This window comes from Diabrotica virgifera, chromosome 4, assembly GCF_917563875.1.
Source record: "Diabrotica virgifera virgifera chromosome 4, PGI_DIABVI_V3a".
NCBI classification, from domain to species: Eukaryota; Metazoa; Arthropoda; class Insecta; order Coleoptera; family Chrysomelidae; genus Diabrotica; species Diabrotica virgifera.
In genome coordinates this window covers 92,551,825-92,578,803 of record NC_065446.1, presented here as the reverse complement: position 1 = coordinate 92,578,803, position 26,979 = coordinate 92,551,825, and the positions used below count along the sequence as shown (strand labels likewise).

The following is a 26,979-nucleotide window of genomic DNA, read 5'->3' as shown; positions in this document are numbered from 1 at the left end:
GCACGGTCCCAATAGTGCAGTCACTGAAGGTAGAAATTAACTATTACCTTCGATTTCGGTGAACCTCAATCGATTTTCAGGAAAATTGGAGAGTGGTTAGAGGATATCTCAAGAAAAAAAAGTGACATGGTGCCACCTTGCGCTTTTACCCTAAGGGTGAATACCACCCCTTCTCGGGGGGTGAAAATTATTTTATTAAAAATAACTCCACAAATCGATGGAGGGACAAATTCTAAGCAAAATTTATTGTACAAAGTTATTAAAATAAATCAATAATTTTTGAGTTATTAAAGATCAAAAATTTCAATTTTCGTGAGAAAAGTGCATGGTAAAGTGATTTTTCATAAATAACTCAACTATGTCTTTACAAAAAAGTTTTCATTACCAAAATTGAAGCTAATAAAAATTAGAAATTCCTTACATCAAAATTCTTTTAATATTAATTTAAAGTGAGTTAATTGAATGCATATTTTCTTCGGCTGATACTCACATCTAAGTATTCAAGCTTAAATAATACTACACTACTAAATACTTGTCAAAGTACTTAGAAATACCTATCAAATGAGCTCCAGAAGAAGTAGATAACATCGAAAATGCTTCATAAAATTTTACAAGAAAATTTTATTGTTTTTTGTTAGAATAACTCCGTTAATTTTTAGGATATCAGATTCATCCAAAAACTATTTGAAAGGTAATTTCAAGAGCTCTAAAACTATATTAAATTTAATCTTTTAAATCACTTATTTTTTTAAGATAAAAGGGTAACGGGCCCCGGTTACATGGTTCTGGCAGTAAAATTTAGGCTTTAAACGTTTTTATCTCGGTCATATTGTATCCTGCAAAAATAAAAAATACATAAGTAAAATATTTGCTAACAAAAAAAGCTCTCCGCTGTCTATAATTTTTTAAGTGTATCGAGTATTTTTAGAGTTATTATCAAAATAAAATGTAATTTACGCAAGTTTGAAAAATTGTGTTTTTTTTAAATCACATATTTCTTCAAAAATATGCATTCTAAAACGGTCAAAATGTTTGAGGTCATTAGATACTTATGCCAAAGTAAACAAAGTCTCATAGGGATAACTAAATTTTTTAACTTTTGCGGAATTTCACTATTTCCTAAAAAATTCGAAATAGTCCTGTCGCCAGGGGGGTACAACTGCCTCCTTAACTCAGATGGACTTACCCAAGTTTTTTAATGTATTTTGACCCGTAGAACACGAATTTTTTGGGTAACAGTTAATCCGGATGTCGATAAGATTGTTATAAATAAAGAACTTGAGGAAATACATAACAGCGATTCTTCGCAAAACAAAATATTTTTTTGTATTTTTTGGGTGATTCTCAGCAAAAAATGGTCTTATAAGTTTTTTCGTAGGATGCATAGTTTTCGAGATAAACGCGGTAGAACTTTCAAAAAATCGAAAAAGTGCAATTTCTGAACCCGAATAACTTTTGATTAAAAAATAAAATAGCAATTCTGCTTACGGCATTTGAAAGTTCAAGTCAAATTCTATCGGTTTCGATTATTTGCATTGCTAAAAATTAAGTTTTTATTTGTTAAACAAAGCCATAAACACATAGTGTTTCCCGTTCCCAATGCATGCGTTTTAATGTACGTAATCTACGTAGAAATTGTATGTATGCGCGCCTACTCGTTCGATTTCAAATGAGAAATGCATTGAAAACATCATTCAGTCACTATGTGTTTATAGCTTTGTTTAACAATAAAAAAATTAATTTTTAGCAATGAAAGTAATCAAAACCGATAGAATTTGACTTAAACTTTCAAATGCGGTAAGCAAAATTGCTATTTTATTTTTCAATCAAAAGTTATTCGGGTTCAAAAATTGCAATTTTTCGATTTTTTTAAAGTTCAACCGCGTTTATGTCGAAAACTATGCATTCTACGAAAAAACTTATAAGACCATTTTTTGCTTAGAAATGACCCAAAAAATACAAAAAAATGTTTTGTTTTGCAAAAAATCGCTGTTATGTGATTCTTCAAGTTCTTTGTTTATAACAATCTTATCGACATCCGGATCGACTGTTACCCAAAAAATTCGTGCTCTATGGGTCAAAATACATAAAAAAACTTGGGTAAGTCCATCTGAATTAAGGAGTCGTTGTACCCCCACTGGCGACAGGACTAAAAGGGTCGTCTTATTTTCATTGTAACTTGCTTAAAGGGATGGGTACGTATTTTCGGCTGCAATGGTATTCAAATGGGGATTAATTTTTTTCGAATCCTGAGAAAACTAGTAGGTATTTTTGAAAAATTTAAACGCAGAATGAAAGATTACGTTATTAGCGACGGCCGAAAGTCCCCGAGAACTTCTATAATGTTTATTTTAATAAGTTACAGGGGTGAAAAACTAAGAGATAATTTAGTGTGATTTTTAATTTCAAATATCTCATTCAAAATAAACTTTTTATTTATTCTAAGGAACTTTCGGCCCTCGGTAATAATTTAGTCTTTCATTCTGCGTTTAAATTTTTCAAAAATATTTATTGGTTTTTTCAGGATTCGAAAAAAATGAACACAATGTCCGTGGTAATATTTTCCAAATCTATCTTTGTCTTACAACGCACTCAGTCGAATAGAATATTGTCAGCATATTGTCAGTGAGACAGTGACAATTTTAAATATTTGACATGGCATCGGGAATATTTTGAGTTGTTGATTAAATAATGTTGATATATAGTGTATTTGATAAATAATTGATTTAAGACGTGAACTTAATAAAAAGTTATTTATTGTGTATTATTTGTGGAAGATCCAAGCAGAGAATACATCAGGATAATATATTCTGTGATCCAAGTATTTTGTTGTTAAAGATGTTCAAAATTGTAAGCGTTCCATAGTAACAATATATTATTAAAAAATCACTTTAACACTTTTTCTCTTTTCTCGATTGAGTATTAGTTTTTGTTGTACATATAAATTATTACAATCACTGAATACATAGTTAGTGAAAAAATTATCACATTTATTAACTGAATTAATAATTTGCAATTATACAAATAACAGTTATCCAAGAACATTCAAAAGCCATCTCTTTAAAGTTAATCATGACATTGTCAAGTAGAATGACGTTCTAGTAATGTTTACATATCCATACCAGTGTGAATTTTACTACACGTAATTTGACGTGTAAAGACAGAAAAAGTAGGGATAGTCGTAAAACATTTGCGAATTATGTACCGATGACCTTAATTTTAACGCCATCAACTTCGTCCGTAGCTCACTTGTTAGGTATTCATGAGTACTTTGACAAGCGTATATAAAATATAATTTATAAAAAGCATCGTTTTCCTGTTATTTAAGCTTGAATACGTAGATTTGAGTACCTACCCGCCGAAAAACAAATTACACTCAATTACCTATAACTCACTTTGAATTAACATTAATAGTGCGGCAGATTCGTGCAAATATTTATAAGAATTGCACATTTAATGATACAAGCATATAAATTGGGCCACATATACTGCACATATAAAGGTTCAAATTTAGATATGAAGCCATCTCAGATTTTGCCTTTTACAAAAATGGCGGACATTCAAAATGGGCGACTATACATATGTGACTAATAGCACGATATCTTTTGAATGAAAAGTCCGATTTCAACCAAATTTGGTACATAGGTTCTTTTTGTGATTTACAAGGTCTATGTCGTGAACTGGAAGAATCGGTTTACCAAAAGTTGTGTTTTCCCTGGTTTTTCATGTAAAACTATTTTATATTATGTAAATAATTTATTTTCAATTTGTTTACCCTGTATATATTAATTTTTCATAATGGTAATACCACCATTGAAAAGAGCGTACGAATATGTTTTAGAAAATATTTTGAACTTTTTAGTTATGTTAATTACCATTTAATAAATGCATAACGTATCTTCACATGTACCTTTGTGTGGCAGATTCGTGCAAATATTATAAGAATTATTGTGAATTTAACGGTAGAAGCATATAATTTAGATCACATATACTACACATACAAAAGGTCAAATTCAGATATGAGGCCATCTCAGATTTTGCCTCTTACAAAAATGGCGAGTATTCAAAATGGCGGCTATACATATGTGAGTAATAGCACGATAGCTTTTGAACGAAAAGTCCGATTTCAGCCAAATTTGTCATCAAGGTTGGTTTTACTGTTTTTTTTTATGTAAAAATCTGTTGTTTTTTTGAATTCTTTCATCCTGTATATATTAATTTTTCAAAAAGTTAATACCGCCATTGAAAAGAGTGTAAACATAATTTTTACGAGAGATTTCGAACTTTTTAGTTATGTTAATTACAATTTAATAAATGCATAACGTATCTTCAGATGTACCTGTGTGCGTCAGATTCATTTTGAATGCCCGCCATTTTTGTAAAAGATAAAATCTGAGATGGCCTCATATCTAAATTTGAATCTTTGTATGTGTAGTATGTGTGGTCCAAATTATATGATATAACCATTAAATGCACAATAATTCTTATATTATTTGCACGAATCTGCCGCACATAGGTTTATAGGTACATGTGAAGATACATTATACATTTATTAATTGGTAATTAACGTAACTAAAGAGTTAAAAATATTGCCCAAAAATATTTTTACGCTCTTTTCAACGCCGGTATTAACTTTTTGAAAAATTAATATATACAGGGTGAAAGAATTATTAGAAAAACAACATGTTTTTACATAAAAATCAGGAAAAACACAACTTCTGGTAAATCTATTCTTCCGGTTCAAGACTTTGGTCTTGCACATCAAAAGAAGAACCTATATACCAAATTTGGTTGAAATCGGACTTTTCGTTCAAAAGTTATCGTGCTATTAGTCACATATGTATAGTCGCCATTTTGAATGCCCGCCATTTTTGTAAAAAGTAAAATCTGAGATGGCCTTTTATCTAAATTTGAACCTTGATGTGTGTAGTATATGTGGTCCAAATTATATGCTTCTACGATTAAATTCACAATAATTCTTATAATATTTGTACGAATCTGTCACACATAGGTACATGTGAAGATACATTATGCATTTATTAAATGGTAATTAACATAACTAAAATTTTCAAAATATTTTCTACAAAATAATTTTATGCTCTATTCAATTGCGGTATTACCTTTTTGAAAAATTAATATATACAGAGGGAAAAAATTGAAAAAAAAATATTTTTTACATAAACAACCAGTAAAAACACAACTTCTGGTAAACCGATTCTTCTGGTTCACCACATCCATCTTGTAAATCAAAAAAAGAACCTATATACCAAATTTGGTTGAAATCTGAAGTCTCGTTCAAAAGTTATCGTGCTATTAGTCACATACGTATAGTCGCCATTTTGAATCCCCGCCATTTTTGTAAAAGGTAAAATCTGAGATGGCCTCATATCTAAATTTGAACCTTTATATGTGAGTATATGTGGTCCAAATTATATGCTTGTATCATTAAATGTGCAATTGTATCACGTATCGGCCGCACTATAAAAGGTTTCTCAAAGCTTAAATTTTGGTAATAATATCTGTTTTGTAAACACTTACAAGCCGACAAGCCAGTGCTGGCGCGTGACCTTGAGCGAAAATACACAGCGATAAATGCAGAATACGAGAAGGTCAGCCGCCACCTTTCGCTTGTCGCACTGTACAGCTTTTAAGTTATTTATGAAAACCCACTTTAAAGCATGCATTTATTTCACGAAAAATTAAAATGTTGATCTTTAATAACTCAAAAAGTATTGATTTATTTTAATAACTTTATATAACAAATTTTGCTTAGAATTTGTCCCTCTATGGATTTGTGGAGCCATTTTTAATAAAATAATTTTCATCCCCAAGAAGAAGTGGTATCCACCCTCAGGGTAAAAAGCGCAAGGTTACACTATGTCACTTTTGTTTCTTGAGGTATCCTCTAACCACTCACCAATTTGCGTAAAAATCGATGGAGGTTCACCGTAATAGTTGATTTTTACCTTCAATGACTGCACTATACAAAAGAAATTGAGAAATTGCAATTCAATGATCTAAATGCGCGTATTTTGCGAGCTCATAAATTATTAAACGATATGTAGTCGCCAAATAATTATTTAATTCATTTTAAGTACAATTCTCTCTTAATCCGGCAGTGGTCGCTATATGAGATTTTCTCTCACGGTTTCAGAAAATTGCGTCCAACTTTTTTTCTGGGAATTATACGCGCTGTAGTTCCTTCTAGTCTCCTAACTATCCTCCCTCGACAATCTAATAGACTCGTCCGCTCAGATAGTGACTCAGTTGACTTAGTGCCGGTTTCACAAAGTAAAGTTTACCCCAATATATTATAATGGGTGAACCTCTGGTTATCTCTTAATCAGAGGTTACCCCAATATATTATAATGGGAGAACCTCTGGTTATCTCTTAACCACAAGTTAACTTTACTTTGTGAAACTGGCCGTTAGACTGTAGACGCTATACGAATTATATCCGCGATACTATATATTTTGACTATTAGATGAGAAATAAGCCACAATCAAATTGAAAAAATAATTTTATTAACGTTTCGACGCCCAAATCGGGTGTTATTGTCAAAATACAAAACACTACTCAATATATTTTAGTTTTTCTCAGCATTTTTCTCTTAAGTTGAATCAGTTAAAGGGTTGTTCAGGGGTGAAGGGGATGAGCTCAAAAATCGAAACTATATCATTTCGAAAGCTCATAAATAGCTCGTAACTCTGCCGCAAAGATCGACTTAATATCCCTATTTTTAAGTAGTGCTCAGTGTAACGAGCTCAAAATTTTTAATTTGCGGAATATGAGAGCTCATAAATCAGCGATATTCGTTTTTTAATTTTTGCAAGTGGGGGCAGCTCAACAGGGGCTATTTCAGGGACAACTGATAGATCTTTTTCTTCATCTTTGTGTGAACGACCTTAGTCTTAGTAAAAATTAATGTAATACTATACCTGTTTTTTCACTAGCTACTCCTCCCTTTTCCTTATGAGTAATACTAAACAAATACATTGACACATACAGGAGCAGTTGTCCTAATAGAGTGGCACCTTGTAGCCACGTTTCTAAAGTTCGTCTCGTGATAATTTCTCCAGTGGCTAATTCATGAGTTAAACTTTCGGCTACACGTTGAATATTTTGAGGTAATGTAAAACAACCTTTTGAAAACCATGTTTTGTACTGTTTGTTGTTACTTAGCTTTTGAATCTTCATATAGGAGGCAACTATACTTTCAACATACTGAAACAAAAATATTTTATAGTTCTTTTTTTACCGCTATTGAGGAAAAAAATATTGCTCGGCGGCATTCTTAAATCTAGAAAAGGCACTTGATAGAGTATGGCCTACTGGACTCTTATACAAACTCAAAAGCATTCTTCCAACCCCCTACTACCTCATGAAATCTTACATTGAAGATCGTTACTTCCAAGTAAAATATAACACAGCAACTTCCACATATGTATTTTCCCATTAAATCAGGCGTACCACACGGTAGCGTCCTGGGTCCTCTCTTTTACGTATTATTTAACGCAAATATTCCAACCAATGAAACAACACAAATCTGAACATTCGCTGATGACACCACAATGACCGTTGTCAATGAGGACTCCATTATCGCGTCTGCACAACTGCAAAACCACCTTGACCAACTGGGAACATGGCTCGCCAAATGGAAGGTGAAAGTAAATGAAACGAAGTCAACCCAAGTTACTTTTCCAAACCCAAAGGATGTATGTCCAACAATAACATTAAATGGCACACCATTACCAGTTAGCACACAAGTTAAATACTTTGGACTAACCCTTGACAAAAGATTAATAAGGAAGCCGCACATTCAAGCCAAGAAAACCCAGATCAACATCAAAATACGACAAATGAGGGCTTATTGGTCGAAAATCAAAACTAACCATTGAAAATAAACTACTCCTGTATAAATATATAGATAGTCCATGTGGTGAGACCGCTCCCGTTTGAAAAAACATTTCTAATTCAGTTTCTCTGCGGATTCATATTCAAAAATGTCCCCTTTAAACAATTTTTTAAAATAAATACATAAGATCACCTTTTATTGCTCCAAAAAATATATTTTTAGGTTTTTTGGGTAATTCTAAACAAGAAAGGTATCTTGTGATTTTTCTCAAAAATTGACAGTTTTCGAGTTATAGGAGATTTAAAATCTAAAAAAAATGGGAAAATACGCATTTTCGAGGCTTAAAAACTCATATTTAAATTAGTATTTGTAAGGGTGCCAATAACTTGGATTAAAGTTTAAACATTCCTTTTCAAGATTCCGAAGAGTGATCGGGTCTAACTTCAATTTAGACCGTAGTTAATTATGCATGTCCATCCGATTTTTTGGCCGGTGCGGAGCGCTCTATTTGAAAAATCTCCTATTTTCCCCCGAAAAATATTTTCTTCTAGATTCTTTGGGACATTCTAAATAAAATAAGTTTCTTGACATTTTTCTCAAAAGTTACTAGTTTTAAAGTTATAAGCGATTTAAAATGCGAAAATGTGTTTTTTTGTCATTTTTCGGATTTTAAATCGTTTATAACTTTAAAACTATTAACTTTTGAGAAAAATGTCAAGAAACTTATTTTATTTAGAATGTCCCAAAGAATCTAGAAAAAATATTTTTCGGAGGAAAATAGGAGATTTTTGAAAATAGTGCGCGCCGCACCGGCAAAAGAACCGGATGGACACGCATAATTAACAATTAAAAAACTACGGTCTAAATTGAAGTTAGACCCGATCACTCTTAAACTTTAACTATCACTATACCTTGTTTAAAATGGCCCAAAAAACCTAAAAATATATTTTTTGGGGCAATAAAAGGTGATCTTATGTATTTGTTTAAAAAAATTGTTTAAACAATTTCTGCCAAAAAATTCCGTCCGGCACCATTCAGATTTGTTTAAAGGGGACATTTTTGAATATGAATCCGCATATAAACCGAATTAGAAATGTTTTTGAGACGGGAGCGGTCTCACCACATGGACTAATATGATAAAACCAATTTGGACCTATGATGTCCAACTCTGGTGTTACTCAAAGTCACCAAATTACAAGATAATACAAAGAGTCCAATCAAAAATATTGAGAATGATATTCTCAATACAGGCGCATCGCGCCCTGGCATGTAAGTAATAAAATTCTACACGAGGACTCAGCTACAGCTTTGGTAGAGAAAGAACTTCGAAGAATCACAAAGACTCAGCTACAGCTTTGGTAGAGGAACAAAGAACTTCGAAGAATTACAAAGAAGTACCTTGATGGACTGAGAAGTCATCCAAATGATGCAAGTTTTATCAGTCTTGCTGCATCAGACGATTGAAGAAACTATGGCCAATAGACTTAATAAATTAAATTTATAATCTAATGTAAAAAATATAATCGGAGGGTTGCCATAGGCTAGCTTCTCCCCCATGTATTTAACACTCAAATATTTACTTATAGCTTCGATGAAACCCATTTTAACTTAAAATATGCAATAAAAAAAGTTCTTTTCATTGCAATCTACTTATACAGGGTGATTGATTAGTGGAGTAAAGCTCAATAGATCCGCTATAGTAATAGATAGCAATAAAAGGTAATAACAAAAATTATAGCCAACTTTGAGCTTCACGTTACAAAATTAGTTAGAATTATACAGGGTGTTCGATAACACAGTGGCAGACCAAACTTATGTTTTTTTTTAAATGGAATGCCCTATATTTTATTTTATATTCGAAATCCTGTTAACTTCTCCATCACAAAAATATAAAGGTTTGTTATGTTATACAGGGTATTTACAAAGTTATAACCATTTTTATATGAAAATCGTAACAAGTTCAACCCCCTGTATAAATAAAAAAAGCACAACAGCAATGGTTTATTAATGCCATATTTTTTATTTATTGTCAAAATTTTCAAAAATTATTGACATTGCTAATTTTCTTTATATCAAATACAGGGTGAGTCAAAACGCAAGTACATTATTTTCTCAGTAATTTTAAATATAACCCCTGTATTTTATATCACTATTGGAAAGTACCAGTAGCGTACTTTAATTTTTATATAGCATTCCCCATGTCCAAATTTATTAGTTTTCAAGATATTTTCATTTTTCATAGCAAATTATTTTAGGTGTCTAAAATAATGTACTACTAATACATTTTACAAAAAAAGAACACAACCACAACATGCAACATTTTTGAAACAATTAAAAACTATTTTGTATGTAAATGTAACAAATAAAGAAAGAGAAATAATTTATTAGAAATAAATTTTACAAAAAACACACAAAAACAATATTTTTAATAAAATATTTTTAATATTTAATTACATAAGGTGTTCAAAATTACCTCCTAACACATTTATGCACGCCTAAAAACTATCATTGAACGAGCTACTTACACTACGAAGCATTTGTAAATTAACACATCGAAATACACTTTGTATTCTATTTTTCATCTCATCCCTTGTTGTTGGAGGTATTTTATAAACTTCATTATTAACGTAACCCCAAAAACATCAGTCCAGTTTATTAAATTCTGGTGATCTGGGTGGCCACGCTACTGGTCCATTGCAAAATGAAAATATCTCGAAAACTAATAAATTTAGACATAGGGAATGTTATCTAGAAATTAAAGTAAGGTAATGGTACTTTTCAATAGTGATATAAAATACAGGGTGTTCCATTTAAAATTACCGAGAAAATAATGTACTTGCGTTTTGACTCACCCTGTATTTGATATCAAGAAAATTAGCAATGTCCATAATTTTTGAAAATTTTGACAATAAATAAAAAATATGGCATTAATGAACCATTGCTGTAGTGCTTATTTTTATTTATACAGGGAGTTGAACTTGTTACGATTTTTATATAAAAATGGTTATAACTTTGTAAATACCCTGTATAACATAACAAACCTTTATATTTTTGTGATAAAGAAGTTAACAGGATTTCGAATATAAAATAAAATATAGGGTGTTCCATTTAAAAAAAAACATAAGTTTGGTCTGCCACTGTGTTATCGAACACCCTGTAACATTCTAACTAATTTTATAATGTGAAGCTCAAAGTTGGCTACAATTTTTGTCATTACCTTTTATTGCTATCTATTACTAATCGATCACCCTGTATGGATATATGCTTATATGGAGTGGAAACATGGACACTTGTAATTATTACAAGTAAAATTACAAGAAAAAAAAACCAAAAATCAGCTGAAAAATCTTATACAGGTTTTTAAAGGTTCTCAAAGGTATACATACAGAGTGCGGCATTAGTGTGAAGAAGTCCAATTACTCGTTTCTCGTAAGAGATACAAAATGAATTATTTAGGTAAATATTGGGGCATAGATAGAACCATAATTTAAAAATATTTTCAAATGTACAGGGCCACCGATATTGACAGGGTGAAACAAACGTAAGTATCTTTTTTTTAATGGAACCCCCATTTACTTTTTACATTTTTGGATTCTCCTCGATGTTATTTCTTGAAATATAAGGTTTTGTAATGTTATACGAGGCAGTTTAGGATATAATTATATTTTTTTAACATTGAAACCCTGTAGAATTGTAATCATTCGACATCAAAAACATTGCTAATGATAAAGTAGCATATTTTTGTTAAACTCTCCTAACACAAGACCATATTAATCAGTTCCTCCTTAGAAAAATTCATATTAGTAATAGTAAAAAAGCAACTGGAACTATAAGCATGATCTCATGTCAAATGTTTAGTGTCACAAGTCATAGCCAACTAGGTAGAATATTGTGTTTGTTTAATATTTTACACGCAATTAATCCTAACTGCTTATATTTTAATCAATGTCAGTTGTAATATTTAAATTATATAAATATATTATAAAATATGAATAAATTAAGGATCGGCCTAGATTTATGTATATTTTTCGAATTTTTTTTTTGTTTTTCGCCCAAGTATTTTCACACCCAACTTAATAACATATCTCGGAATTGTTGTTGAAATTAATGTTTGGCTTAAAAATAAAAAATCACGAATAAATTTCAAAATAAAGCAATTAATTATAGGGAAAGCTTGAGAAATAATAAAGTACCATAAAATAGCATTTCATTAGAATACTAAAATACAGGGTGTTTCATTTAAGAAAACACGGAATTAAACATTGCGCTATATTAATAATTTTTAACAATATTAGACTATATGTATTAAAAATTATTTGACCATAAATATAGGCGAGCGGCAGCAACCCCTAAAATGACGTTATACCGACCACGAAAATCAACTTTCAGGTGAATAGCCAATTTTAGTCATTCTTTACGTTTTCGAGGTCTAAAAGAGATTTAAAAATAAATTTAGATAATTTTTCAACTTTAACTCGCTGTATCTTTGGTCGCTGTAAATATTTCCTTTTGAAAATTTTACTGTATCATCTTTGAAGCATTTAGATAAAAATGAGATTTGTTCGAAACGTTTAAATAAAATAAAAGAGGAGTTGTTTAAACATTTTATCGTCAGATGTCGTTAGTTTCATGTTTACTTAAAAAGTTGACCAACAATTTTTTTAGTTTATAATTTTAACCAACACAGCATTAAAATATCAGTCATAAAGAAATTATCTGGAAAATTTCAAGTTAAAATATTATGCAATAGGAAAAATGATATGTAACTTTAAACATCGGCATCCGCCGCACTAGTGATGTTGAAATAGTAACTATTCGTTACAAAGTACTCGTTATTTACGAATACCGAAAGTAACGATTACTATACGAAGAGGCAAATCGTTACTTTGATTACTTTGATGACTCTGATTACTTCCTACTTCAACACAGCCGTATTGTATCAGGAGACGTTAATTTGTCCAATTCGTTCCTCTATGTGCGCATGTGCAAGCAATGTCATATTGAATTTCGTGCCAAAATTTAAATAATGTGCAGTGGACCTATCACGGCTAAAAAAAAAGATTATTATTCTTTCTTTAACTAGTAGTATATTTTAACATTATTATAGATTATTCTTTCTTTAACATAGTATTCATAATATCTAAATGTGCTTTTAAACAAATGTTAGTGTAGATTTCAATTAAATTATTTATCTTTTAGATATGTGATAGAAACAGATGAAGTAAGTCTAAACTATAAAAAATAGGTTAGGTTAAATGTTAAATGATAATATTTTCAAATATATTGGATAAGTAGATACGAATTAAAATGGACCGATGCCAACGGAAAAGACGGTGTTATTTTATCAGATTGTACACTTTACTACACATTTATTTTAAAGTGTAGTGTACTTAAAGTGTAATTAAAAGAATTAATGGATTCGATGGTTACTTAGTGGAAATTCATTTCTAACAATAAACACAAAACTTTTGTTTTGAATCTTCCCACAAGATTTATTTAAAATATTTGTTTAAGTTGTCAGTTCTGAAAGCTGGTGTTATTCCTTTCTTTTTATGTGTTTGGCTACATATTTGTTGATATCTTACCTGTGATAGAGCAGAAGATAGGTACTGGGTTTTTTCTGTGATAATGGGAAGACTAATTTCAGGGCTTTTTATGCAGTTTTTGATTTTCGATTCTGTTAATTGTTTGTTCCTTGTACCCATTGTTTACTGCTACATATATATTTGTTGCATGATGCGTACAATTCTATAATTCTATCTCGAAGTTATTTATGATCTGGATATTTCTGTCGGTCTATGTAACATACAGTGGGTGATCAAATTATTAGAGTCAGCTAGTAAAATTCAATGTTTTAGAGAAAGGGTATATCATTGAAGTGTATAATATATTAATGCGTTTGTTTCCATTTGACTGTCTTGTTGCACTTAATGAATGCAATAAATAATAGTCCGACAATAGTGGTAACACGTGTGTGTGGTAATGCGTGACTCAGATGCCATTGTTTGTTAGTAGGGCCCAGCTAGCTTGCAACTAGTGTGCCTCTTATTTTGTGTTCTTGGTGTTTACAGTTATAATACCCATTGCTCTCTAGTGATATTCTGACAGTCTTATACTATTTTTACACTACACCAGAGTTTCCATTGCTCTCTAGTGATATTTTGACAGTCTTATACTATTTTTTGTGAATTTAGTAAACATTGCACGTTCGTTACACTAGTGGTACCAGAACATCATGGGAAAGGCCAAAGACATCTCACCAAGGAAAATAGTAGAAATAAAAACTTTATTATTTAACACCAATCACTCCAACAGAAACATACTATCCATTTCTAAAGTTTCAAAGGCAACGTGGACCGTATAAAGAAAAAATTTACATACCCATTATTAAACAAAAGTAAAATTTTCTGAGGTGGCTCTAATAGCCACCCTAATAGTTAGAATGGGATGATGAATTGTGTCAGTATTTTGTATTAGATAAAAAAAAGTAGCAAGTTGCCCAAAGTATTGTTCTTTTCTTTTTGTCTTTTTCCTTATGCCTATTACAGCGTTGGATAAATGGATGCCCAAAGTCTAATATCTCAAAAGACCTGTTTTTGATTTACAATGATGATTCAGGCAACTTGCTATTTTTTTTATCTAATACAAAATACTGACACATTTCATCATCCCATCCTAACACAACATAAATAGGACTTTTCAACGCTTCTCATTTGTTTCGAGCTTGTCACAGTTCATATAATCATCCATGTATAATATTAATATACGACATTAGGAACAGAAGTTCTAAACAAATGAGAAGGGCTGAAAAATCCTATTGGCAGCCTACATGTTACATACACTGACAGAAATACCCATGCCATAAATAACTTTAAGATAGAATTGTACATCATTCAACAAATAGCAGTAAACAATGGGTACTAAGGAACAAAACAATATAAAATCAAATTTATTTTTTTATTTAGCGTATGGCTTAAGTATATCACAGAATATATTTAGATTTATGTATTATACAATGCATCACAAACAGATGTCCAATTTTTTTATATATTCGATTGACCCTTCGGTTGCCATTACAAAGTCTATAGGGTCGCCTGTGTATGCTCTGCGTGGGCAGTCCTGAACAATGTGACTGATCGTCTGTCTTGCAGCGCCGCAGTCACAAGAAGGCGAGGGGAGTTTACCCCATCTGTGGAGGGAGTCGGCGCATCTTCCACAGTTTGTTCGAATTCGATTAAGGGCTGCCCAAATCTTACGGGGACGTTCAAATTCGCCAGGTTTCCCTATGATGTCCGGTAGACTATGGTAATGCGGATCTGTCCTACTTTCCCAATCTTCTCTCCATCGGGTATTTAAGTCAAAGTTGGATTGCTGCAGCGCTTGAGCAGATTGTAGAGGGGGTAACCTGGATCGGAGACGGTTTCCAAGAATATCGGGGATGTCGTTGTGGACTAGAAGCTGGCGACTGTCCATTATTTTGTTATATTCTTTAACCAATGCATGTTCGCGGCGTAGGTTGGGTGGTGCTATATTACTAAGGGTAGGTAGCCACATTGTAGGGGTGGGCTTAATTGTGCCTGTTATCATACGCATAGTACGGTTTAGTTGGGTCTCGACCAGGTGGGTATGCCTGCTATTTAGCCACACTGGAGCACAGTATTCTGCCACCGGATATATCAGGCCAAGAGCAGAGGATCTTAATGTTGATGCTGTGGACCCCCATGTAGTGCCGCAGAGTTTCTGTATTATATTGTTGCGTGTTTTCAATTTTGCTGTTGTTTTCGTCAGGTGTTCTCTGAATGTGAGCGTTCTGTCTAGAGTAACCCCAAGGTATTTCGGGTATTTATTGTGTTTTAACAGCTTGTTATTAAAATACACTCGCAATTCTCTGTTTGCCAACTTGTTGTTTAGATGAAAAGCTGATACTTCAGTTTTTGTAGTACTTGGCTGTAGTCTCCATTTCTTAAGGTATTCGCTGAGGATGGATAAGTCATTCGTGAGAGTGATTTCTGTAGTTTCTAAAGATTGGTGGCTTGTTGCAAGGGTCCAGTCGTCAGCATATCCAAACTTCCGAGATTCGGTTTCAGGCATGTCAGCAATATAGAGGCTGAAAAGTAAAGGGGCAAGGACAGAACCCTGTGGAAGACCATTGTTAAGTTTCATCTGTCTACTCGTCTCCTTTCCCATTATAACCTGGAAGGCTCTGTTGGTCAGCATGTTGCCAATAAGGTTAATTATCTTTCTGCAGGGGATAATGCGGGCCAGTTTATATATTAATCCCTGTCTCCAAACAGTATCATATGCTGTTAGATCTATAAATACTGTTGCTGTCTTTTGTTTCTTTTGAAAACTAGCTTCTATAAAAGTTGTTAATGACAGCACTTGGTCCGTACAGCTTCGATGAGGGCGGAAGCCAGCTTGTTCAATGGGGACATTTTCTAGTATCCTGTGACTAATTCTGTTGAGGAGAAGCTTTTCTAATAGTTTATATACCATGCTGAGTAGAGCTATGGGGCGGTAGTTTTCTGGCTTATCGTTTGATTTGCCCGGTTTCGGAATTGCAATTATCTTTGTTCGCTTAAGTGAGAAAGGAATGTTACCTGACTGAAGTATATCATTAAAGAACATTGCAAGCCACTGTTTCGTGTATGCACCACTGTGTATCAAGAACTCTGGATGGATACCATCAAAGCCAGGTGCTTTACCTGATTTCATTTCTTTCAGCGCATGTGTGATTTCAGAAATAAGTATTCTTGCTGAATATTCGGAGTTCGTTCTGTTCATTTGTTTTAATGCCCTTAAGTCTCTTTTCACGTTGGTAGTATGTGTTCGATCTCGTGGAGCTCTGGATAGAGATACTATATGGGAGGCAACCTTGTTAGGAGACATTTTAGACTCTCTGGATTCCAGCTGGTTAGCTCCTCCAATTTTCCGCAACAAGGACCATGCCTGCCGGCTTGATTTTTTGAAGTCAAGGTTTTCGACAGTCTTTATCCATTTTTGGCGTCTAGCTGTATCGATGTTGTGTAAAAGCTCATCGGCTATTTCTCGGTCACCACTTTCGAGAAACTTCGTGTATAAGTCTTCACATGTTTCAGTCCATCCAGGCACATATTCTTTGCGATACCCCCTAGGGATGGTTTTCTTGGCAGTGCTTATTACTGCGCCCACAAACCTCTCATAATGTTTGCTGGTTGGAGGGACCCAGCTCAAGGTCCGGTCTAGTTGTTCAGAGAACTTCTTCCAGTTTGCTTTTCTAAGATTCCACCTGGGTCGAGGATATGATCTAATTATTGGAATTGATATTCCGATGGTGATAAGCACCGGACGATGTTGAGTATGTGGGAAGTCTGCAAGGACACTTCTCGCAGTTGTTAGTGGTCTGTCATTGGTATCTTTTGAGACAAAACATAGGTCTGGGTTATATTCTTTTCTCCATGCAGCTGATTTAAATGTTCCTCTGTCTTTGGCATCAAAAACTAGGTATGTGTTTTGCTCTTCGGACCATTCTACTAGTGCCTCCCCATTTTCATCATTCGTGGTGTACTTCCACATTTCGTGGTGGCTGTTGAAGTCGCCGATGTATATAGTAGGATGTGGATGAGTCTTTAGCACTTCTGGGTTCCATGTAGTGGCTGGAGGTTTGTATATGTTAACTACGGTAATATCTCCAATCTTGGTGACTACTTCATGTATATTATTTTCATTGGAAGCAGAAAGTAGGAAACCATTTTCTATATTGCAGCGAATGTAGGTTGCGACGCCGTAATGTTTATCATAGGTGGCTCCCAGTAAATCGTAGCCAGGTATCTTTCCCCTTAAATCAAGCTGGACTTTGTCTTCAGTATGGGTCTCTTGTATGGCAACCAGGTCAATGTCGTTATCGTGTAGGATTTTTTGCAACACTTGGCATTTTGCCTGGCTTATGCCCTCGATGTTAAGGTGACAGACTCGGATACACGGTCCGAGATCTCTAGTCAGTTAAAATCAAAAACTGCATAAAAAGGCCTTGAAATTAGTCTTCCCATTATCACAGAAAAACCCAGTACCTACCTTCTGCTCTATCACATATACAGGTAAAATATCAACAAATATGTAGGTAGTCAAACACATAAAAAGAAAGGAATAACACCAGCTTTCAGATAACAACAACTTAAACAAATGTTTTAAACTTAAACAAATATTTTAAATAAATCCAATTAATCTTGTGGGAAGATTGAAAACAAAAGTTTTGTGTTTATTGTTAGATATGAATTTCCACCAAGTAACCATGAAATCCATCAAATGTTTTAATTGCACTTTAAGCACACTATATACACTCTAAAATAAATGTGTAGTAAAGTGTCCAATCTGATAAAATAATACCGTCTTTTCCGTTGGCATCGGTCCATTTTAATTCGTATCTACTTATCCAATCTATTTGAAAATATTATGATTTAACCTAACCTATTTTTTATAGTTTAAACTTGCTTCATCTGTTTCTACCACATATTTAAAAGATAAATAATTTAATTAAAATCTACCCTAACATTTGTTATAAAAGCACATTTAGATACTATGAAAGTATGAAATCTAGTAGTTGAAGAAATAAGAATATTATTTATTATCTTTTTTAATCAAGTATACTCAAATGGGAAATAAGCCACAATTTTACCTAAAAATGATTTTATTAACGTTTCGACGCCCAAGTCGGGTGTCGTTGTCAAAATACAAAATAATATTAAATAAACAAAAATATTGTTGCTTAGTAAAAAATTCTTCTAATAATTTATTTAATCTGACTCATTTATATCGGCAATTCAGACACGTATTATACATTTTAAAGTAGACGACTTTAAAATGATATTGTCAATATTGATGAGTTGCGTTCCTGGGTTGACTTTACTAAAAGATAGTTCATTCGATTACATGAAATCAATCCCAACTCAAGAATATCCGCCACAAAAAAATCATAGCATGTGATCTGTCTTTAAAAAGACAACCAAATGCAACGGTGGCACTGAAATTCTCGCGTTAGAGATTCGTTAATAAAATCATTTTTAGGTAAAATTGTGGCTTATTTCCCATTTGAATATACTTGATTATAAAAATGCCACAAGAAAATAGCTTCAGAACAACATTATCTTTTTTCTTAACCGTGATCGGTCCATTACACATGATTTAAATTTTGGCACCAAATCAATATGACACTGCTTGCACATGCGCAAATAGAGGAACGAATTGGACAAATTAACGTCACCTTATTGTATCTACAACTGATTGATATCGGGCGGGACCGGTATTAAACGAGTGACGACGAGTGTTGCATCGGTATGCAGAATGCAGAGGGCACAGATTACAGATGCCACCCTTGCCACAGATGTTCAGCAGATAATTTTATGATGACCACTTTAAAAATTTTGGGACTAATGTACCCAAACCACCCTGAACTATTTACAAACTAAATAAAAAATTAGGTATACATATTTAAAAATCTTAAAACAGCAGAATTTAACTTATTTTGCTCTTTTTAACTTCATTATTTATACTGAAATCTTAGTATTTCGAGATAATTAAAGAACATTAAAAAATTTTCTCGTTATTAAAATTAATTGCTTTAATATCCGAAATAACAATTTTATTTCCAAATTTGGTTAAAGAGCACAGAAATCCTTTTCAGATGAATCTGTACCGTTTTGGATAGACATTCAAAATTTAAAATTAGGAGATGTAATACAAATTTTCAAAACTAACAACTTTTGTGTTTAACACTATACCTAATTAAAAACTTTTATTTTACATGCATGCCATTGTTTTTATTTATTTTGTTGTTTCCTTATAATATATTCTTCTTAAAGTGCCTTCTCTTCAATGGATGTTGGCTACTACAATTGCAAACTGTTGTCTGTCTTCAGCTGTTCTTATTAGCTGTTCAAAATTTAACCCTGTTCATTGTCAGATGATTCTTAGTCACGATAGTCTTTTCCTTCATATGCCTCTCTTTCTCTCGATCTTTCCTTTCACTAATAGTTGAGCATATTGGTACTTATTGTTTCTCAGTATGTGGTCTAGGTATGATGTTTTTCTAAATCTAGATCTAAAATCCTAATACATAGATATCTGCACGGGCCGAAAAAAATTTAGTAGAATTTATAAAAAAGTCATGTTTTGTTTTTTTATCATTTTTAACATAATAAATTTCATATATTCGAGCATTCAACCATCTCCTATTTTACATATCAAATCATTATTATCCCTTACAGATGGGTGAAGGTCGTTGTTATATCGGATCTTATATACTTACTAATACAAATACAAAATATGTACTGAGAGATGCGATTCTCGATATGATTAACGGTACTCAAATACAAAAGTAATCATAGTAATCAAAGTATTCTACTAATACTAATATAAATTATGTACATACTGAAAATTGCGATTCTCGATATGATTACCGGTACTCAAATACAAAAGTAATCAAAGTAACGAATACTGTAAATGATTACTTTATACAAAAGTAATGATTTGTAACGAATACTTAGTCCATGTGGTGAGACCGCTCCCGTCTGAAAACATTTCTGATTCGGTTTCTTTGCGGAGTCCTATTCAAAAATGTCCCCTTTATACAAATCTGAAGGGTAACGGGCGGAATTTTGGACAGAAATTGTTTAAACAATTTTTTAAAACAAATACAAAAGATCACGTTTTTTTGCTCTGGAATATATACAGTATGTCCCTGTAAGTTGTATCCATATGGAAAACTTTTTTATTATTAATTTTACGAAAAAAAGTTATTCTTTATAAAAAGCTCTGCATGGTCCAAAACCTAAGATTTAACCATCAAATATCAAATTTTTTGAATATTATACGAGGTACGTCAAAAAGTTTGAATTTTACTCAAGAGTAAAGTAATTTTATTTTTCACAATATTGAAAATTGCTATTATGAAAAGTTGTTTGGAATTAAAAACTGTATTCTAGTATGCAATTACATCCTTCTAATTGAAATTTTTTTTTGAAAAATGATGGATAACTAACATTATTTTCAGTTATTTTAATTCAGATAACTCTTTTATTATTAATTTTACGAAAAAAAGTTATTCTTAATAAAAAGTTTTGCATGCTCTAAAATCTAAAATACAACCATCTTATGTCAAATTTTATCAATTTTATACGAGGTATGTCAAAAAATATGAATTTCGCTCAAGAGTAAAATACGTTTATTTTTCACAATATCGAAAATGGTTATTATGAAAAGTTATTTAGAATTAAAAACTATGTTTCAGTATGTAATTACATCCTTCTAATTGAAATATTCTGAACTATAAAGGTACATACGTTAATTTTGATCTAAATTTATCTTTTTTGACATACCTCGTATAAAATTGATAAAATTTGATATAAGATGGTTGTATTTTAAGTTTTAGACCATCCAGAACTTTTTATTAAGAATCACTTTTTTTCGTAAAATTAATAATAAAAGAGTTATCAGAATTGAAATAACTGAAAAAATGATAGTCAACCATAATTTTTCAAAAATTTTTTTTTTTTCAATTAGAAGGATGTAATTGCATATTAGAATATAGTTTTTAATTCCAAACAACTTTTCATAATATCAATTTCCAATATTACGAAAAATAAAGCTACTTTACTCTTGAGTGAAATTCAAACTTTTTGACATACCTCGTATAATATTCAAAAAATTTGATATTTGATGGTTAAATCTTAGGTTTTGGACCATGCAGAGCTTTTTATAGAGAATAACTTTTTTTCGTAAAATTAATAATAAAAAAGTTTTCCATATGGATACAACTTACAGGGACATACTGTATATTTTTAGATTTTCTAGGACATTCTAAACAAGAAAGGTAGCTTGTAATTTTTCTCAAAAATTTATAGTTTTCGAGTTATAGGCGATTTAAAATTTGAAAAATGCGAAAATACGCTTTTTCGAGGCTTAAAAGCTCATATTTAAATTAGTATGTTTGAGGTTGCCAGAAACTTAATTTGAAGGCTAAACATTCAGCTTCAAGATTCTGAAGAGTGATCGCGTCTAACTTTAATTTATACCGTTGTTTTTTAATTGTTAAATATGCATGTTTATCCGATTTTTTGCCGGTGCGGCGCGCTCTATTTCAAAAATCTCCTATTTTCCTCCGAAAAATATTTTTTTCTAGATTCCTTGGGATATTCTAAACAAAATAAGTTTTTGAAATTTTTCTCAAAAGCTAATAGTTTTAAAGTTATAAGCGATTTAAAATCCGAAAAATGACAAAAAAACGCATTTTCTGATTTTAAATCGCTTATAACTTTAAAACTGTCAACTTTTGAGAAAAATGTCAAGAAACTAATTTTATTTAGAATGTCCCAAACAATCTATAAAAAATATATTTTGGGGGCAAATAGGAGATTTTTGAAATAGAGCGCGCCGCACCGGCAAACAAATCGGATGGACATGCGTATTTAACAATTAAGAAACAACGATTTAAATTAAGGTTAGACGCGATCACTCTTCAGAATCTTGAAGCTGATGTTTAGACTTCAATTTAACTATCTGGCAACCTCAAAAATACTAATTTAAATATCAGTTTTTGAGCCTCGAAAATGCGAATTTTCGCGTTTTTCAGATTTTAAATCGCCTATAACTCAAAAAATATTTTCTATACATTTCTTGTTTAGAATATATGTTCCAGAGCAAAAAATCATTTGCATTTGTTTAAAAAAATTGTTTTAACAATTTCTGCCCAAAAATTCCGCCCGGCACCCTTCAGATTTGTTTAAAGGGGACATTTTTGAATAGGAATCCACAAAGAAACCGAATCAGAAATTTTTCCAGACGGGAGCGGTCTCACCACATGGACTAACTCGAAAGTAACTATAATCAACATCACTACCGCACGCTCGTTGTACACATGGCGTTGAGCCTGTAATTTGGAATAAATTGAATATCTCAAACACTAATCGTCTTTTTTTGAAAAATGCTCAGACCCGTCGATTAGTACATGGCGTTGAGCCTGTAATTTGGAATAAATTGAATATCTCAAACACTAATCGTCTTTTTTTGAAAAATACTCAGACCCGTCGATTAGTATTTCAAATTGTCCTTTTTGACATACAATGATAATGTATACAGGGTGTCCCAATTTAGAGATATGACGTCATCGTTGATTTTCTTAAATGGCAATACTGTCATTTTGATAGCTATTTTGATAGGGTAAGTAAAGTTATACATAACTGCAAAATATCAAATTTTTATTCTCTACCATTTACAAGATAATAAAAAATAACAAAGTTATGTCTGTAATTTGGAATAAATTAAATAATTCAAATACTAATTGTTTTTTTGAAAAATGCTCAGACCCGTCGAATATTATTTCAAATTGTCATTTTTGACATATAATAAAAATGTATACAGGGTGTCCCAATTTAGAGATATGACGTCATCGTTGATTTTCTTAAATGGCAACGCTGTCATTTTGATAGCTATTTTGATAGGGTGTGTAAAGTTATACATATCTGCAAAATTTCAAATTTTTATTCCCTACCATTTACAAGATAATAAAAAATAACAAAGTTATGAAAAGCAAGTAATCGAATAATAATTGAATTTAATAATTTCAATTAAGCAAATGCTCATAATGTTGCCCTCAATTATTGTACAAATAGTCATTTATAAAGATAAGGAACAGTGGAGGACCCAATACTGAACCTTGTGATACTCCACAATGTTTTTGAGACTAGAGTCAGTATCATTTGCTCTAACTAGTTGTTTCCTATTATTCACGTAAGATTGGAACCAATTCAAAGAAATACCTCGAATTCCATAGAAATTTAGTTTTTTAATCAGAATGTCGTGATTTACACAATCAAAAGCTTTGGCGTAGTCACAAAAAACAGAGATAACGTTAATTTGCCCAATTCGTTCCTCTATTTGCGCATATGCAAGCAATGTCATATTGAATTTCGTGCCAAAATTTAAATCATGTGCAGTGGACCGATCACGGCTAAGAAAAATGATAATAAATAATATTATTATGTCTTCAACTACTAGATTTCATACTTTCATACTATCTAAATGTGCTTTTAAACAAATGTTAGGGTAGATTTTGATTAAATTATTTATCTTTTAAATATGTGGTAGAAACAGATGAAGCAAGTTTAAACTATAAATAATAGTTCTTAGGCCCCCATATAAAATTATTATTTATGACCACACCGTTGAAACATTTTGTACTTGTTATTTGGGTGGAGTCGGACAAATTTCGAGCTTAGCGCATCATGGCAGTGGGGCATTTGTCTGTCAAGCGGTCACGAACTTGTCAATTTTATGCAAGAAAAAAATTTATAACCACATTGGTCATCTTATTTTAATCAATGGTTTTTATCATATAAACAGCGAAAATAATTTTGTCGGACAAAAATATTGGGGCATATGACGCGTCGGACACGCTAAAGATGTCAAATTTATGAAAAAAATAAATTTACTACCACATGGATCATTTTAACGGTATCTACCATAAAACCTTTTTACAATAATGTGGTAACCTTGTCGGACAATTTTCACGGGGCATATGCGCAGTCGGACGCGCTGAAGATGTCAATTTCCTGAAATTTTTTTATTTACAACCATTTTTCCGACAACACTAGTAGGTTATAAGTAATTATATTCTTAATCAAAAAATCAAAGTGTCGGACAAAAATATTGGGGCAAATCGACAGTCGGACAAAAATTTAATTTTTATTAGTAAACTATACTTTAAAACAATGCTGCGTTCGTGCATCCCTTATCTTTACAACCATTTTTCCGACAAAAGTAGTAGGTTACAAGTAATTATATTCTTAAACAAAAAATGTAATTGTCTGACAAAAATGTTGGGGCAAACGAAAAGAAAACTTAATTCTTTTAGGCTATCGACGAGGAGGTATTATCAAAAAAAAATTTCAAACAGTGTTTCTCGGTTACTTTTGAATCGATTTAGCTGATAATTGGTACACACACTAAGTAAAACATTTAAAAGGGTATGACGTAGATCTGAACCCAAAATTTTCTTAAAAAATTTTCCGACAAGAGGGAAAATTTTAGAAAAATGTTGATCTGATAATTTGTGTACATACTCCTTGAACAACGACAAACATCGTTCTGTAGTTTTTTTTTCTCGAATTAAAAAAAAAAATTCCGACACATGTATCAGATTATAAGTAGTTATATTCCAAATCAAAAAATCTAAGTGTCCGACAAAAATATTGGGGCAAATCCAAAGTCGGACAAAAAATTTAATTTTTATTAATAAATCATACTTTTAAACTAAACTGGGTTCGTGTATCCTCTATCTTTACAACCATTTTTCCGACAAAGGTAGTAAGTTACAAATAATTATATCCTTAAACAAAAAATCTAATTGTCTGACAAAAATGTTGGGGCAAACGAACAGAAAACTTAATTCTATTAGGCTATCGACGAGGAGGTATTATCAAAAAAAAAATTAAAACAGATTTTCTCGGTTATTTTTAAATCGATATAGCTGAAAATTGGTACACACACTAAGTAAAACATTTAAAAGGGTATGACGTAGAGCTGTACCCAAAATTTTCCCAAAAAATTTTCCGACAAGAGGGAAAATTTTAGAAAAATTGTGATCTGATATTTGCGTACATACACCTTGAAAAACCACAAACATCGTCCTGTATTTTTTTTCTCCAATTAAAAAAAAATTTCCGACACAAGTATCAGGTTATACGTAGTTATATTCTAAATAAAAAAATCTAAGTGTCCGACAAAAATATTGGGTCAAATCCAAAGTCGGACAAAAAATTTAATTTTTATTAATAAACTATACTTTTAAATTATGCTGGGTTCGTGCATTCCTTATCTTTAAAACCATTTTTCCGACAAAGGCAGTAAGTTACAAGTAATTATATTCTTAAACAAAAAATCTAATTGTCTGACAAAAATGTTGGGGCAAACGAACAGAAAACTTAATTCTTTTAGGCTATCGACGAGAAGGTATTATTAAAAAAATTTTTAAAACAGTTTTTCTCGGTTATTGTTGAATCGATTTAGCTGAAAATTGGTACACACACTAAGTAAAACATTTAAAGGGGTATGACGTAGAGTTGTACCCAAAATTTTCTTAAAAAATTTTCCGACAAGAGGGAAAAGTTTAGAAAAATTGTAATCTGATATTTGCCTACATACTGCTTGAACAACGACAAATATCGTTCTGTAGTTTTTTTTTCTCCAATTAAAAAAAAAAAATTTTGACACAAGTATCAGGTTATAAGTAGTTATATTCTAAATCAAAAAATCTAAGTGTCCGACAAAAATATTGGGTCAAATCCAAATTCGGACAAAAAATTTAATTTTTATTAATAAACTATACTTTTAAACTATGCTGGGTTCGTGCATCCCTTATCTTTAAAACCATTTTTCCGACAAAGGCAGTAAGTTACAAGTAATTATATTCTTAAACAAAAAATCTAATTGTCTGACAAAAATGTTGGGGCAAACGAAGAGAAAACTTATTCTTTTAGGCTATCGACGAGAAGGTATTATCAAAAAAAAATTTTAAAACAGTTTTCTGGGTTATTTTTGAATCGATTTAGCTGAAAATTGGTACACACACTAAGTAAAACATTTAAAAGGGTATGACGTAGAGCTGTACCCAAAATTTTCCCAAAAAATTTTCCGACAAGAGGGAAAATTTTAGAAAACTTGTGATCTGATAATTTGTGTACATACTCCTTGAACAACGACAAACATCGTTCTGTAGTTTTTTTTCTCAAATTAAAAAAAATTTTCCGGCACATCTATCTGGTTATTAGTAGTTGTATTCCAAATCAAAAAATCTAAGTGTCCGATATAAATAGTGGGGCAAATCCAAAGTCGGACAAAAAATTTAATTTTTATTAATAAACTATACTTTTAAACTATGCGGGGTTCGTGCATCCCTTATCTTTAAAACCATTTTTCCGACAAAGGCAGTAAGTTACAAGTAATTATATTCTTAAACAAAAAATCTAATTGTCTGACAAAAATGTTGGGGCAAACGAAGAGAAAACTTAATTCTTTTAGGCTATCGACGAGGAGGTATTATCAAAAAAAAATTTTAAAACAGTTTTTCTCGGTTATTTTTAAATCGATTTAG

The 26,979-nt window shown here is 31.7% G+C and overlaps 1 protein-coding gene across 1 annotated transcript in view; it reads right to left on the bottom strand.

The window, feature by feature from the left end:
- Window positions 1–26,979, bottom strand: part of LOC126883059 (MTOR-associated protein MEAK7) — an 86,728-nt gene that overhangs the window by 22,042 nt on the left and 37,707 nt on the right. Inside the window, exon 3 of the mRNA XM_050648268.1 lies at window positions 6,940–7,225. Within this exon, the coding sequence (XP_050504225.1) occupies window positions 6,940–7,225 (286 nt within the window). The remainder of the gene's footprint in view (window positions 1–6,939; window positions 7,226–26,979) is intronic.